Source organism: Oncorhynchus tshawytscha, linkage group LG19 (genome assembly GCF_018296145.1).
Source record: "Oncorhynchus tshawytscha isolate Ot180627B linkage group LG19, Otsh_v2.0, whole genome shotgun sequence".
Taxonomy (NCBI): Eukaryota; Metazoa; Chordata; class Actinopteri; order Salmoniformes; family Salmonidae; genus Oncorhynchus; species Oncorhynchus tshawytscha.
In genome coordinates this window covers 39,000,213-39,016,781 of record NC_056447.1, presented here as the reverse complement: position 1 = coordinate 39,016,781, position 16,569 = coordinate 39,000,213, and the positions used below count along the sequence as shown (strand labels likewise).

The 16,569-nt window shown below is 42.2% G+C and overlaps 1 protein-coding gene across 1 annotated transcript in view; it reads right to left on the bottom strand.

Annotated features, from left to right (window-relative positions):
• Positions 1 to 16,569, bottom strand: part of LOC112219000 (neural-cadherin-like) — a 100,735-nt gene that overhangs the window by 23,644 nt on the left and 60,522 nt on the right. Inside the window, exons 22-28 of the mRNA XM_042301174.1 lie at positions 15,782 to 16,059; positions 7,685 to 7,899; positions 6,853 to 6,980; positions 6,592 to 6,719; positions 4,494 to 4,617; positions 3,762 to 3,942; positions 1,210 to 1,376 (exon numbers count right to left, since the gene is read on the bottom strand). Of these exons, the coding sequence (XP_042157108.1) occupies positions 1,210 to 1,376; positions 3,762 to 3,942; positions 4,494 to 4,617; positions 6,592 to 6,719; positions 6,853 to 6,980; positions 7,685 to 7,899; positions 15,782 to 16,059 (1,221 nt within the window). The remainder of the gene's footprint in view (positions 1 to 1,209; positions 1,377 to 3,761; positions 3,943 to 4,493; positions 4,618 to 6,591; positions 6,720 to 6,852; positions 6,981 to 7,684; positions 7,900 to 15,781; positions 16,060 to 16,569) is intronic.

The following is a 16,569-nucleotide window of genomic DNA, read 5'->3' as shown; positions in this document are numbered from 1 at the left end:
CTCAGCAAACTGGATGCAGTCTACCACAGTGCCATCCGTTTTGTTGCCAAATCACCTTATACCACCCACCATTGCGACCTGTATGCTCTAGTCGGCTGGCCCTCGCTACATATTCATCGCCATATTCAGGTTATCTATAAGTCTATGCTAGGTAAAGCTCTGCCTTATCTCAGTTCACTGGTCATGATAACACCCACCCGTAGCACACGTTCCAGCAGGTATATCTCACTGATCATCACCAAAGCCAACACCTCATTTGGCCGCCTTTCCTTCCAGTTCTCTGCTGCCAGTGACTGGAACGAATTGCAAAAATCGCTGAAGAGACTTATTTCCCTCACCAACTTTAAACATCAGCTATCTGAGTAGCTTACCGATTGCTGAAGCTATACATAGTCCATCTGTAAATTGCCCACCCAATCTACCTACCTCATCCCCATACTGTTTTTATTTTATTTACTTTTCTGCACACCAGTATCTCTACTTGCACATCATCATATGCTCATTTATCACTCCAGTGTTAATCTGCTAAATTGTAATTATTCACTCCTATGGCCTATTTATTGCCTACCTCCTCATACCTTTTGCAAACACAGTATATAGACTTTATTTTTTCTACTGTGTTATTGGCTTGTTTATTGTTTACTCCATGTGTAACTCTGTGTTGTTGTCTGTGTCACACTGCTTTGCTTTATCTTGGCCAGATCGCAGTTGTAAATGAGAACTTGTTTTCAACTAGCTTACCTGGTTAAATAAAGGTTAAATTTTAAAAAATTAAAACACCATGCATACCCCACAAAACATGCCACCAATGGTCTCTTCACATTCCCCAAGTCAAGAACAGACTATGGAAGTGTCACAGTACTACATAGAGCAATGACTACATGGATCTCTATTCCACATCAAGTAATTCAGGCAAGCAGTAGAATCAGATTTTTTTTTAAACAAATAAAGTTTCACCTGATGGAACAGCAGGGACTGTGAAGAGACACAGACAGGCACATGATAAGACACGCACTCTACACACACGTGCATATGGGTGTTGTATTGTAAATATGTTGTGGTGGAGTGGTGGCCTGAGGGAACACACTGAATGTGTTGGGTAAGGTGTTATGAAATATAACGTCATGTAGTATTTTAAACTGTCTTATGTTGCTGGACCCTTGGCAGCAGCTAATGTGGATCCATAAGAAATACAAATACAAGACTCACCTCCAGACGTAAGTATTCATTCTGCTCCTGCGAGAGGAGGCTGAGGAGGACACCGCTGGGGGTGTGGGTTCGCACCTGGAGCTGAAAGCTGGAGTGACGAGCGGGGAGTGACCAGCCCACCTGATATTGGACATGGCTCCTCCCATTGAAGGAAAACTCTGGAACTTCTGTCAGTTGAAGAGAGAAAAACATAAGAGTTGAATAGAGATACCATGAGGGATTCAAATACAACATACAATTAATTAATTATAGTGTACCCACTATTGTATGCACTCAGGAGACAATACGAGACAATTCACATGTGAAAGGAGCCAGATACAGTCATCTTACGTGTGAGTCATGCATGTAAAGCCTTCAGACAATTTTACATTCCAAAAGATAGGATAATATAAAAATAGTTACATCTTGAAGCTAACAAGAGCTCTAAACCTTCAGAGCTACAGTTGAAGTCGGAAGTTACACATACACCTTAGGCAAATACCATTAACCTCAGTGATTCACAATTCCTGACATTTAATCCTAGTCAAAATTCCCTGTCTTAGGTCAGTTAGGATCGCCACTTTATTTTAAGAATGTGAAATGTTAGAATAATAGTAGAGAGAATGATTTATTTCAGCTTTTATTTCTTTCATCACATTCCCAGTGGGAAGTTTACATACAGAAGTTTACATACACTCAATCAGCATTTGGTAGCATTGCCTTTAAATTGTTTAACTTGGGTCGTACGTTTCGGGTAGCCTTCCTCAAGCTTCCCACAATAAGTTTGGTGAATTTTGGCCCATTCCTCCTCATAGAGCTGGTGTAACTGAGTCAGGTTTGTAGGCCTCATTGCTCGCACACGCTTTTTCAGTTCTGCCCACAAATGTTCTATAGGATTGAGGTCAGGGCTTTGTGATGGCCACTCCAATACCTTGACTTTGCTGTCCTTAAGCCATTTTGCCTCAACATTGGAAGTATGCTTGGGATCATTGTCCATTTGGAAGATCCATTTGCGACCAAGCTTTAACTGATGTCTTGAGATGTTGCTTCAATATATCCACATCATTTTCTTTCCTCATGATGCCATCTATTTTGTGAAGTGCACCAGTCCCTCCTGCAGCAAAGCACCCCCACAACATGATGCTGCCACCCCTGTGCTTTACGGTTGGGATGGTGTTCTTCGGCTTGCAACCCTCCCCCTTTTTCCTCCAAAGATAACAATGGTCATTATGGCCAAACAGTTCTACTTTTGTTTCATCAGACCAGAGGACATTTCTCCCTAAAGTACAATCTTTGTCCCCATGTGCAGTTGTAAACTGTAGTCTGGCTTTTTTATGGCGGTTTTGGAGCAGTGGCTTCTTCCTTGCCTAGTGGCCTTTCAGTTTATGTCGACATAGGACTCGTTTTACTGCGGATATAGATACTTTTGTACACGTTTCCCTCCAGCATCTTCACAATGTCCTTTGCTGTCGTTCTGTGATTTATTTGCACCAAAGTACGTTCATCTCTAGGATAAAGAATGCATCTCCTTCCTGAGCGGTATGATAGCAGCGTGGTCCCATGGTGTTTATACTCGTTCATCTGTACGTGGTACCTTCAGGCATTTGGAAATTGCTCCCAAGTTTGAACCAGACTTGTGGAGGTCTACAATTTGTTTTCTGAGGGCTTGGCTGATTTTTTTTGATTTTCCCATGATGTCAAGCAAAGAGGCACTGAGTTTGAAGATAGGCCTTCCACAGGTACACCTCCAATTGACTCAAATGATGTCAATTAAGGGCCTCCAAGGTGGCGCAGTGGTCTAGGGCACTGCATCGCAGCACTAGCTGTGCCACCAGAGACTCTTGGTTCGGCTCTGTCGCAGCCGGCCGCGACCGGGAGGTCCGTGGGGCGACGCACAATTGTCCTAGCGTTGTCCGGGTTAGGGAGGGTTTGGCCGGTAGGGATATCCTTGTCTCATCACGCACCAGTGACTCCTGTGGTGGGCCGGGCGCAGTGCGCGCTAAGCAAGGTCGCCAGGTGCACAGTGTTTCCTCCGACACATTGGTGAGGCTGGCTTCCGGGTTGGATGCGCGCTGTGTTAAGAAGCATTGCGGCTTGGTTGGGTTGTGTTTCGGAGGACGCATGTCTTTCGACCTTCGTCTCTCCCGAGCCCGTACGGGAGTTGTAGCGATAAGACAAAATAGTAACTACTAATAATTGGATACTACGAAATTGGGGAGAAAAAGGGGTACATTTAAAAAAAAAAAAAATTATATATATATATATATATATTTTTTTTTCATCTGGAATTTTCAAAGCTGTTTAAAGGCACAGTCAACTTAGTGTATGTAAACCTCTGACCCACTGGAATTGTGATAGATTATTTCACTTATAATTCACTATCTGTAAACAATTGTTAGAAAAATGACTTGTGTCATGCACACAGTAGACTTAAGTGTATGTAAACATCCGACTTCAACTGTATGTCGTTTAGATCATATTAGGACTCTGCTATGCAATGCAGTCCACTCCACCTCATGATACCCAGAAACAACACCTGTTATAATCTGACTGTTAATTCTCTAAAGACATACCATCTTCACAGTGGATCCCTGTGTACCCGGGCCCACACTGGCAGCTGAAGGAGTCCCACTTCCCATTACAGTGCCCCCTGGCGCCACAGACTGGTACACCCATGTTCATACAGTTCCCATCAGTCAGAGAGCAGCCTGGGGCAGTGCTGGAGGATGCCGAGGGAGAGCCAAGGTCATAGAGCTGGAGCAGAGGGAAGAGAGAGGGGGGGGGGGCAATGAGGGAAGGCGAGAGAGATATGTGGAGGGAGAGAGAGGAAGAGAGAGGAAGAGAAAAAAGATACAAATTGAGGGCGAGAGAGAGAAAAGAATAAGGGAGAGAGAGATGGCATGATATTTTAGGTGTATCTTCAGTAATGCACAATACATCCTTTTCTGAAGCCTAAAGTAGAGAGGTGCAAAGATCATGGGCATAAATGAGAGAAAGAACTTGAAGGAGAATACATTGCACCAGTACATGTAACCTGTCTGACAGCACTGATATAGTCTGACTAAAGTGGAATGTGATGACAGAGACATCAGCATTCAGAAGATACTCCCAGTTTAGCCTTGAGCTCACATTTACATTCCTCTTGAACTCCCGTTTTTAAAAACATCTTCCAGCGAGTCAACCAAACAGACCAAGGTGTGAGAAAATAAATAAAACTGGAATGTTTAGAGCCAAGATGGAGTTAGAGAGGTAGACTATTTTCTTGTTAGGGTGTTAGGGCAGAGCTGTAGACTTTTGTGTCTTACCTTACTGTCCACAACCAGGTTGCGCAGACAACCATTGAAGTGCTTTTGCTGTAGCTGGGGATACTCATATGACATGTTCTCGTTGACCCCACCTAGCTGCAACACCTGACTCACATTCAGGTACCTGTGGAGGAAAACATTTCACTGTCAATGTCTGACCATTCCATCCGTCCATCCAGCTATCTATCCTTCAAGTTTACGTTTGTTTATTCGCAATATACATATGATATACACTCACCTGCGTATTTATTTGGACAGTGAAGCTCAAATGGTTTTTTTGGGCTCTATACTCAGCATTTTGGATTTTGAGATCAAATGTTTCATATGAGGCGAAAGTACAGAATGTCACTTTTTGTTTGAGGGTATTTTCATACATATCGGTTTTACCGTTTAGAAATGAATGCACTTTATGTTCTTGTCCCCATATTTGAAGGTGCCATAAGTATTCGGGCAAATGAACTTACAGTACCAGTCAAAGGTTTGGACACACCTACTCATCAAGACATCAAAACTATGAAATAACACACATGGAATCATGTAATAACCCAAAAAGTGTTAAACAAATCAAAATATATTTTATATTTGAGATTCTTCAAAGTAGCCACCCTTTGCCTTGACAGCTTTGCACACTCTTGGCATTCTCTCAACCAGCTTCATGAGGTAGTCACCTGGAATGCATTTTAATTAACAGGTGTGCCTTGTTAAAAGTTCATTTGTGGAATTTCTTTCCTTCTTAATGCGCTTGAGCCAATCAGTTGTGTTGTGACAATGTAGGGGCGGTATACAGAAGATAGCCCTATTTGGTAAAACACCAAGTCCATATTATGGCAAGAACAGCTCAAATAAGCAAAGAGAAACGACAGTCCATCATTACTTTAAGACATGAAGGTCGGTCAATCCAGAAAATGTCAATAACTTTGAAACTTTCTTCAAGTGCAGTCGCAAAAACCATCAAGCCCCGTGATGAAACTGGCTCTCATGAGGACCGCCACAGGAAAGGAAGACGCAGAGTTACCTCTGCTGCAGAGGATAAGTGCATTAGAGTTAACTGCATCTCAGATTGCAGCCCAAATAAATGCTTCACAGAATTCAAGTAACAGAAACATCTCAACATCAACTGTTCAGAGGAGACTGCGTGAATCAGGCCTTTATGGTTGAATTGCTGAAAAGAAACCACGACTAAAGGACACCAATAATAAGAAGAGACTTGCTTGGGATAAGAAACACGAGCAATGAACATTAGACTGGTGGAAAAATGTCATTTGGTCTGATGAGTCCAAATTTGAGATTTTTGGTTCCAACCGCTGTGTCTTTGTGATGAATGGATGATCTCTGAATGTGTGGTTCCCACTGTGAAGCATGGAGGAGGAGGTGTGATGGTGTGGGGTGCTTTGCTGGTGACACCGTCTGTGATTTATTTTGAGTTCAAGGCACATTTAACCAGCATGGAAACCGCTGCATTCTGCAGTGATACACCATCCCATCTGGTTTGCGCTTAGTAGGACTATAGTTTGTTGGTCAACAGGACAATGACCCAACACACCTCCAGGCTGTGTAAGGGCTAATTGACCAAGAAGGAGAGTGATGGAGAGCTGCATCAGATGACCTGGCCTCCACAATCACACATCCTCAACCCAATTGAGATTGTTTGGGTGAGTTGGACAGCAGAGTGAAAGAAAAGCAGCCAACAAGTGCTCAGCATGGGGAAACTCATTCAAGGCCGTCGGAAAAGCATTTCAGGTGAAGCTGGTTGAGAGAATGATTCCATCAAGCTGGTGACTACATACTTGTTGGATGCATTTACAGTTTATTTTGGTTTGTTTTAGATTATGTTGCGCCCAATATAAATGAATTGTAAATATTGTAATGTGTCATTTTGAAATCACTTTTACTGTATATAAGAATATAATATGTTTCTGAACACTTCTACATGAATGTGGATGCTACCGTGATCACAGATAATCATGGATGGATAGAGGTTATTCGTTTTTGTTATGCTTTTCAGAGGAATCATTGTGTCCATCCACAATGCCTTGGCTGGCTAGCAGGTGTGATTGGTGCGACATCCCAAGGGGCGGGGTTCTGTGGAGGACATTACCTGTCCCTATTAGGCGTGACTCCTCTGACCTCACAGGAGGAGCGGTCCTCAGTCATGGCCCAGCTGTCCACACCCTCAGTTTCCATAACGATAGCACTGGAGCAGCGGTCCAAGGTGAAATGCACATCCTGAAAACAGGAGCAAGGTTAAGAACATGTGTCTGTGTGTGTGTTTCTGTGTCTGCGCGTACTCACACAACACACAACACACACACAAACATGAAAGAATGTGTTGAATACAGTCATCTAATAGTCCATTTACTTTACTGTTGCTTCTAACATCCAGTCGGTGCCAGCGTTTGTCAGACACAACCATGTTGCCCTGCAACTGCAGGACCAGGGTCCCAGACCCGTGGTTGATCTTCAGACTGGGTGTTCCACCAATCAGCTCTGAAGGGAAAAGAGAGGTCATCAATATCAGCATCATCAACATGCAATTCCACCTACAGACTTAAAGGGTCAAAGTTCAACAGTGGTGTAGGATGCTCTTCTGATACTCTTAGAGGGATGTTGTTCCGTGTCAAATAGTAAATACATACAAATGTACATACATTCAATGAAACTGTATATATACAGTTCATTCCAAAGGTATGGACCATTATTTTTGTCTACAATGATGAAAAAGTCAATCAATAAACAAGGCTACATTGTTTTAGTTTGAGTGGCTTGACTCTGTATGGGCTGTATGACTAAGCAACCCAATAAATGCAAATCATGCTGAATATCTCCCACACATCCAGTTTGTTATTCAATTCATGCACCTTGGTTGGACTTGGAAGCAGCGACAGTATACATTTGCCATTGTGCAACAGAGGTGGTTTGTTAAACCATACTAGCCTGATGAATAACCTTGCTTATATCCCCCCGAAAAAACAAGTAAGCTAATGCCCATCGCTTAGCTCAGCGGGCTAACGTGTCATATTGAGGCACGCAGACGACCCAAGTTCAAATCCCAAGATGATGAGTAACCTTGCCTGAGACCTAAAATCCAGAGTTACAGTAGCTTCCAGTTAATGCCTAGGCTTTAGCTCAAAGGGCTTTTGTGATCTTCATGACCCGTGTTCAAATCCTGGGTGGGTAACACATTACCCTACCTATAGCCATGTAGTCTTCTGGGTCTCCAGGCTGCAGGGTGGCCAGGGGCCCGCTGTAGAGTAGCAGGCCATCCTCAGCCTCTGTGATGAACTCCAGGGAAAGATGGCTATCAAAGCACGGCCTTATGGGAGGAAACCAGGCATAGCCGTTGCCAAGGAAACGTCGCCTTGTCTGCTGGCATTCAGGACCCTCATGCTGCGGTGGGCACTGGCACCTGTGGTGGCATGAAACAAAAGCAGCCCAGAGAACATTAACAGTGATTTTTTCCCTATTGAAACATTATGATGGGTCTGTCTCTACTGTCATATATCTCTGTGTAAAGTGCTGTGGGATGTGACTATGTTTATAAATGACAACAGACAGGAGAATAGGACTAATAAAACACACCACATACAGTAGCTGCTAGTGCATTAGGCATGAAACACATCAAGTACATATGAAAATACTGCATTTAATACATTAGATATCCTTATCACATTGTTCAGCCTGTGAGCCTCAACACAGGCTTTGTTGCTGAAAAATCCCTTACAACCGCTCAGCAGCACATCCGATCGTTTTGTTCGAACATGATTAATACTTATCTAGGTACCCTACAGTATCACTGATTCTCAATATCTCCTTGTTTCCGACCCATTACTCTGCTGTGCAGATTCCCTGGCATGGTGAAGTGTATGTGTGTGTTAAGCTAGCAGTGGTCCATAGAAGAGCTCGAGTCTGTAATCAAGGCAAAGGAAGGGAAAGGAGAAGTAATTGCCGATAAATCAGCTAGAGTGCTTCTTCATGCTATTCCTCCACTTCTTCATGTTATTCCTCCACTTCTTCATGTTATTCCTCCACTTCTTCATGTTATTCCTCCACTTCTTCATGTTATTCCTCCACTTCTTCATGCTATTCCTCCACTTCTTCATGCTATTCCTCCACTTCTTCATGCTATTCCTCCACTTCTTCATGCTATTCCTCCACTTCTTCATGCTATTCCTCCACTTCTTCATGTTATTCCTCCACTTCTTCATGTTATTCCTCCACTTCTTCATGTTATTCCTCCACTTCTTCATGCTATTCCTCCACTTCTTCATGCTATTCCTCCACTTCTTCATGCTATTCCTCCACTTCATGTTATTCCTCCACTTCTTCATGCTATTCCTCCACTTCTTCATGCTATTCCTCCACTTCTTCATGCTATTCCTCCACTTCTTCATGCTATTCCTCCACTTCTTTATGCTATTCCTCCACTTCTTCATGCTATTCCTCCACTTCTTCATGTTATTCCTCCACTTCTTCATGCTATTCCTTCACTTCTTCATGCTATTCCTCCACTTCTTCATGTTATTCCTCCACTTCTTCATGCTATTCCTCCACTTCTTCATGCTATTCCTCCACTTCTTCATGCTATTCCTCCACTTCATGTTATTCCTCCACTTCTTCATGCTATTCCTCCACTTCATGTTATTCCTCCACTTCTTCATGCTATTCCTCCACTTCATGCTATTCCTCCACTTCATGCTATTCCTCCACTTCTTCCTATTCCTCCACTTCTTCATGCTATTCCTCCACTTCTTCATGCTATTCCTCCGCTTTTTCATGCTATTCCTCCACTTCTTCATGGTATTCCTCCCAACTAGCTCTAGAATTAGACGTTCATACATTTTCTCTCAAACATCAAATTTCGAAGTTGTTGCAAGCTTTAAATTTCGAAGTGTTTAATGTTTAGCTCCAAATGCTTAAGTGAACCAACTATATTAATTTGGGGACAAGTCGAAAAACATTAAACATTTATGGTAATTTAGCTAGCTAGCTAGCTATCGCTAGCTAATTTGTCTTGGGATCTAAACATTGGGTTCTTATTTTACCTGAAATTAAGGTAAGGTCCTGTACTCCGACAATTAATCCACGGATAAAAGGGTGCACCAAATTAGTTTCTAGTAATCTCCCCTCCTTCAGGCTTCTTCTTCTACTTTGGACTTTATATGGTGGTTGGCAACCAACTTTAAGGTGCATTACCACTACCAACTGGCCTGGAGTGTGGACCTAAGTTCCTCTTTAAATCACCAATGTGGGTATGTGCTCCTAAAAACCAATGGGGAGATGGCAAGTGGGTATATGCTCCTAAAAACCAATGAGGAGATGGGAGAGGCGGGACTTGCAGTGTTCAAGCGTCACAAATAGAACCAAGTTCTATTTTAGCGCCTGGCTACACAAACACTCATTGACGCACTCGAACAGCGTTGGTGCAATGATTGAATAACATTTACCAGTCAAAGGTTTGGACACACCTACTCTTTCAAGTGTTTTTCTTTATTTTTACTATTTACCACATTGTAGAATAATAGTGAAGACATCAAAACTATGAAACCAGCATGGCTACCACAGCATTCTGCAGCTATATGCCATCCCATCTGGTTTGTGCTTATTAGGACTATAATTTGTTTTTCAACAGGACAATGACCCAACACATCCAGGCTGTGTAAAGGCTATTTAACCAAGAAGGAGAGTGATGGAGTGCTGCATCAGATGACCTGGCCTCCACAATCACCCGACCTCAACCCAATTGAGATGATTTGGGATGAGTTGGACCGCCTGTCACACCCAGATCTGTTTCACCTGTCTTTGTACTTGTCTCCACACCCCTCCAGGTGTCGCCAATCTTCTTCATTATCCCCAGTGTATTTATACCTGTGTTTGTCTGTTGCCAGTTCTTGTCTTGTCAGGTCTTACCAGAGTGTTTTCCTGTCTCCCTACTTTCTCAAGTTCTGTTTCCGCGTTTCACCGGTTCTGACCATTCTGCCTGCCCTGACCCCGAGCCTGCCTGCCGTTCTGTACCTGCCTGACTTTGACCCGTTTCCGGAACTCTGCCTGTCCTGACCTTGAGCCTGCCTGCTGTTCTGTACCTTATTGACTCTGCCCTGGATTACAGACCTCTGCCTTTGACCTGTTTTTTTGCCAATAAACATCCGTGACTAGCTGCCTGCATCTGGGTCTTATCCTGAGTTCTGATACCGCCGAGTGAAGGAAAAGCAGCCAACAATAGCTCAGTATATGTGAGAACTCCTTCAAGATCGTTGGAAAAGCATTCCAGGTGAAGCTGGTTGAGAGAATGCCAAGAGTGTGCAAAGCTGTCATCAAGGCAAAGGGGGGCTACTTTGAAAAATCTAAAATATATTTTGATTTGTTTAACAATTATTTGGTTACTACATGATTCCATATGTGTTATTTCATAGTTTTGATGTTTTCAGTATTATTCTACATGTAGAAAATAGTAAACATAAAGAAAAATCCTTGAATGAGTAGGTATGTCCAAACTTTTGACTGGTATATATGTTATGGGATGTATAGACATTATGGACAGTGTGTTATGGGATGTATAGACATGATGGACAGTGTGTTATGGGATGTATAGACATTATGGACAGTGTGTAATGGGATGTATAGACATTATGGACAGTATGTGATGGGATGTATAGATATTATGTACAGTATGTGATGGGATGTATATACATTATGTACAGTATGTGATGGGATGTATAGACATTATGGACAATGTGTGATGGGATGTATAGACATTATGGACAGTATGTGGATAGAATATTTAGTGTATCTGTAGAATACATAAGATAGAATAGTGTATATATACAGCAATAGTTGAATAGGATGGCATTGACTAGAATAAGGGATACAGTATGAAATTAGTAAAACAATATGTAAACATTATTAACATTATTAAAGACCAGTGTTCCATTATTAAAGTTACCAGTGATTCCAAGTCTATGTACACAGGCCAGCGGGGTGGTAGCGGGCTGGTAGCGGGCTAGTGACAGTGACTAGGTTCAGGACAGGGTACTGGGTGGAGGCCGGCTAGTGATGGCTATTTAACAGTCTGATGGCCTTGAGATAGAAGCTGTTTTTCAGTCTCTGGAAGGACGTCGAATACTGACTTGTATCACGGGTGAAATGGCTGATTCCTCCACTTCTTCATGCTATTCCTCCACTTCTTCATGCTATTCCTCCAATTCTTCATGCTATTCCTCCACTTCTTCATGCTATTCCTCCACTTCTTCATGCTATTCCTCCACTTCTTCATGTTATTCCTCCACTTCTTCATGCTATTCCTCCACTTCTTCATGCTATTCCTCCACTTCTTCATGCTATTCCTCCACTTCTTCATGCTATTCCTCCACTTCTTCATGCTATTCCTCCACTTCTTAATGCTATTCCTCCACTTCTTCATGCTATTCCTCCACTTCTTCATGCTATTCCTCCATTTCTTCATGCTATTCCTCCACTTCTTCATGCTATTCCTCCACTTCTTCATGCTATTCCTCCATTTCTTCATGCTATTCCTCCATTTCTTCATGCTATTCCTCCACTTCTTCATGTTATTCCGCCACTTCTTCATGTTATTCTGCCACTTCTTCATGTTATTCCTCCACTTCTTCATGTTATTCCTCCACTTCTTCATGCTTTTCCTCCACTTCTTCATGTTATTCCTCCACTGCTTCATGCTGTTCCTCCACTTCTTCATGCTATTCCTCCACTTCTTCACGTTATTCCGCCACTTCTTTATTGTATGCCTCCTCTAGTGAATCTGCATACCTACTAGCCGTAAATTATTGATGATGCTGCCACCACCATGTTTGACAGTGGGGATGGTGTTTTCAGGGTGATGCGCATTGTTGCTTTTACGCCAAACATAACGTTTTGCATTGTTGCCAAAAAGTTACATTTTGGTTTCATCTGACCAGAGCACCTTCTTCCACATGTTTGGTGTGTCTCCCAGGTGGCTTGTGGCAAACTAGTTAAGGCTAGGGCTGAATACTGCCCCCTTTGGAGGAAGTGCGTGCCCATAGTAAACTGAAAATATTTTTTCCCAAAATTGCTAATATATGCATATAATAATTATTATTGAATAGAAAACACTCTAAAGTTTCTAAAACCGTTTAAATTATATCTGTATGTAAAGCAGAACTCCCAGGGCAGCCTTTCTTCCAAACACCCTCTTGGCAACAGAAAAGTTGGGACAACTTTGACGTCATCGCCCCCACCCTTCCCAACCAGCTACGGATCCAGGAACAGTTTCTATGTGTTCAGCGCGATGTCTGCTTTCAAATGATGCGTTCTTTGTGAGAATCTCGCGGCCCTCGTCCTTTGGCGGGCTAAAACATTCGGGTCACGCGAAAATACATGCACTCTATTGCGCGCGTCGGTCTCTTTTTCCATGAAACACCAATTGACGTCGGTTTGTCTGTTCGCGCTGATCTTTGTTTTACATGATTAAAACATCCTAAAGCTCGATTCTGCACTTAGTTTGACCAGTTTAGTCGACATATAATATGTAATTTTGAAGTTTTGATGCGCAAGAGTGCGGGACCAGAAGTCATTTTGGGTGCATTTCAGCTGAAGCTGTTGGCATATGCTAATACAGAGACACACAACTTGAAACCAAACGATGTATTGGGTAAGTATAACTCCTTCCACGTCTTCTCATCGAAGAACATCAAAGGTAAGGGAATATTTATGTGGTTAATTTTGGGTTTCTGTGCTCTCCAAACGTAGAGGAGACATACTGCTAATATCTGAGCGCCGCCTCATATTATAGCCTAGTGAACAAATTCTGTAACGTTAAAAATAAATGTAACACAGCGGTTGCATTAAGAAGAAGTGTATCTTTGTAACTATATGTAGAACATGTATATTTAGTCATGTGTATTGCTTGTTATCTGACGTTATCTGTCGGAGCTATCATCATTTTTCCGGACATTTGAGTAGCATTTTGTGAACATGCCGTCATTGTAAACAGAGATTTATGGATATAAATAGCATATTATTGAAAAAAAAAAAATGTACTGTGTAACATGTCCTATTACTGTCATCTGATGAAGATTTTCAAAAGGTTAGTGAATGATTTATTTTTTAATCCTGCTTTTATAATTTTATATTTTCTGGGACAAAATGGCCGCCTCTTGTCTTTTGTTTCGGTGGTGGTCTAATATAAATGTGTGGTGTGTTTTCGCCGTAAAACATTTTAGAAATCTGACTTGCTGGGTAGATGAACAAGGTGTTTATCTTTCATTTGAGCTATTGGACTTGTATAGGTGTGGAGGTTAAATATTTCTAAGAATATTTTTTCGCATTTTGCGTTATGGTAATGAGCTGAGCCTGTAGTCACGATACCGGATCCGGGATGTGTAGATCAAGAGGTTACGACACTTTTTATGGATATCTTTAAGAAATGGCTTTCTTCTTGCCACTCTTCCATAAAGGCCAGATTTGTACAATATACGACTGATTGTTGTCCTATGGACAGAGTCTCCCACCTCAGCTGTAGATCTCTGCAGTTCATCCAGAGTGATCATGGGCCTCTTGGCTGCATCTCTGATCAGTCTTCTCCTTGTATGAGCTGAAAGTTTAGAGGGACGGCCAGGTCTTGGTAGATTTGCAGTGGTCTGATACTCCTTCCATTTCAATATTATCGCTTACACAGTGCTCCTTGTGATGTTTAAAGCTTGGGAAATCTTTTTGTATCCAAATCCGGCTTTAAACTTCTTCACAACAGTATCTCGGACCTGCCTGGTGTGTTCCTTGTTCTTCATGATGCTCTCTGCGCTTTTAACGGACCTCTGAGACTATCACAGTGCAGGTGCATTTATACGGAGACTTGATTACACACAGGTGGATTGTATTTATCATCATTAGTCATTTAGGTCAACATTGGATCATTCAGAGATCCTCACTGAACTTCTGGAGAGAGTTTGCTGCACTGAAAGTAAAGGGGCTGAATAATTTTGCACGCCCAATTTTTCAGTTTTTGATTTGTTAAAAAAGTTTGAAATATCCAATAAATGTCCTTCCACTTCATGATTGTGTCCCACTTGTTGTTGATTCTTCACAAAAAAATACAGTTTTATATCTTTATGTTTGAAGCCTGAAATGTGGCAAAAGGTCGCAAAGTTCAAGGGGGCCGAATACTTTCGCAAGGCACTGTATGTACACACACATACATACATGGAGAAAGCATGCACACATGTTTGTGCCTACACATACATACACGTACACACGTACACACACACATACATATACACACACACATAACAGACCTTCCCAATGTGACTCCAGAGAGCAATGCCAATCCAGACTCCAGAGCACAGGGCATGTTTCTTCCTCTGACTGACACGATCTGATAAGGCCAATGTCTCAGACTGGCTATTAAGCTCTCTCGACATGGGATTGGCCTAAAATTTGATTTTTCTCACACATTCTGAATACACATTGGGTTATATAGCAGCATCTATATTCTGACAAGGGCTCTCTCACAAGACTGCAGACTGCAGCATGCTTTTGACTAGTGCCATAGGGCTCTGGGACACACCCCATGAGTGTGATCGTCATGTTCTAAGGTCTTAAGGCAGACGTCTGTTTGCTTTATTTAACTTTACATGCTCATGTAAATGGTATTAAGTGGGATTCTGAAAAGGTGTCAGCACTTGGGAGAGGGGTGTGTAGTGCTTGTTGTAATCTCACTGGCCCACATTTCTTAAATCCTACCAATTCTCATCATCAAATTAGCTCCATGCTATTTCCTCTGTGATACACCCACTTGGGGCCTTGTACTTTTTTTAAATGGATTTCTGGCTGCTTTATATGCTTAGCATTCAAGGCTCTAGTATATAATTATGAGGCAATTTATCATCAAACTATAGATTTTTTTACCCTGAATGTATTGTCATTCTTCTTCTCTAATTTATTCAGATTGGTGTTATTTCTGATTATGGTATAATTTTCTCCACATCACCATCTGTGTCTAGATTTCCTCCTGACTATTTCTATCACCTTCTCTTAATTATCTCTCAATTGTCTCTGATGGAAGGATCTTTATCTTGTGTAATAAATTAATTACAATAAAGACAGGATACGATCGTGTTCGGTAGAGTTAAAGTGGAAGAAAAAGGTCCGAAATAGAGTGAAAAAATGAGGAACTATCTGCACGTGTCCAATAAGACACTCTTATTTGTGTTTTCTGCTGCGATGTGCCCTAATGAACAAAACCCAGTTCACATAGTCCTCAGGTGATGGTATTGCTTTGGTCCCTGCTCTCTGCTCACCTGTACCCACTGAGGGTATCCATGCAGGTGCCTCCATTGAAGCAGGGGTTTGTGAGGTAGGAGGAACAAGCTTGATGGACCCGGTCCCTGGCAGAGCAGCCACACCGGGCAGAGGACATCATCGTCACAGACACCAGTGCTATGTTCCCGGCATCGACCAGGGTGGGTGTGTCACTGACGCTGAGCTGTGTGGAGCAGCCGCCACCCGGCCTGCAGTCTGTGTACACACACTCATCCACCTCTACTTGGGACACGTTCACCCGCAGTAGAGACTGCAGCTGAGGAGAGGGACAGAGAGAGGGGTTGGTGGGAAGAAAAAGAGGGGGATAGAGAGAGATGGAGAGAAAGAGAGAGAGGGAAGGAGAGAGAGGGGGAGAGAAAGAGAAAGGGAGAGAGAGTTGGAGAGAGCGAGAGAGAGGGGGGAGAGGGAGAGAGAGATGGAAAGAGAGAGAGAGCGGGAGAGTGAAATAGGGAGAGAGAGGGGAGAGATAGATAGATAGATAGATAGATAGATAGATAGATAGATAGATAGATAGATAGATAGATAGATAGATAGATAGATAGATAGATAGATAGATAGATAGATAGATAGATAGATAGATAGATAGATAGATAGATAGATAGATAGATAGATAGATAGATAGATAGATAGATAGATAGAAGAGGGTAAGGGAGGACAGAGAGAGATGAGCCTGGCTGATACTCCTCACGCATACAAATATTTACTTATAAAGAAACGAGTACATCTCCAAAATGGCAGATTTATTTTCAATAAATGAATGAGAAAT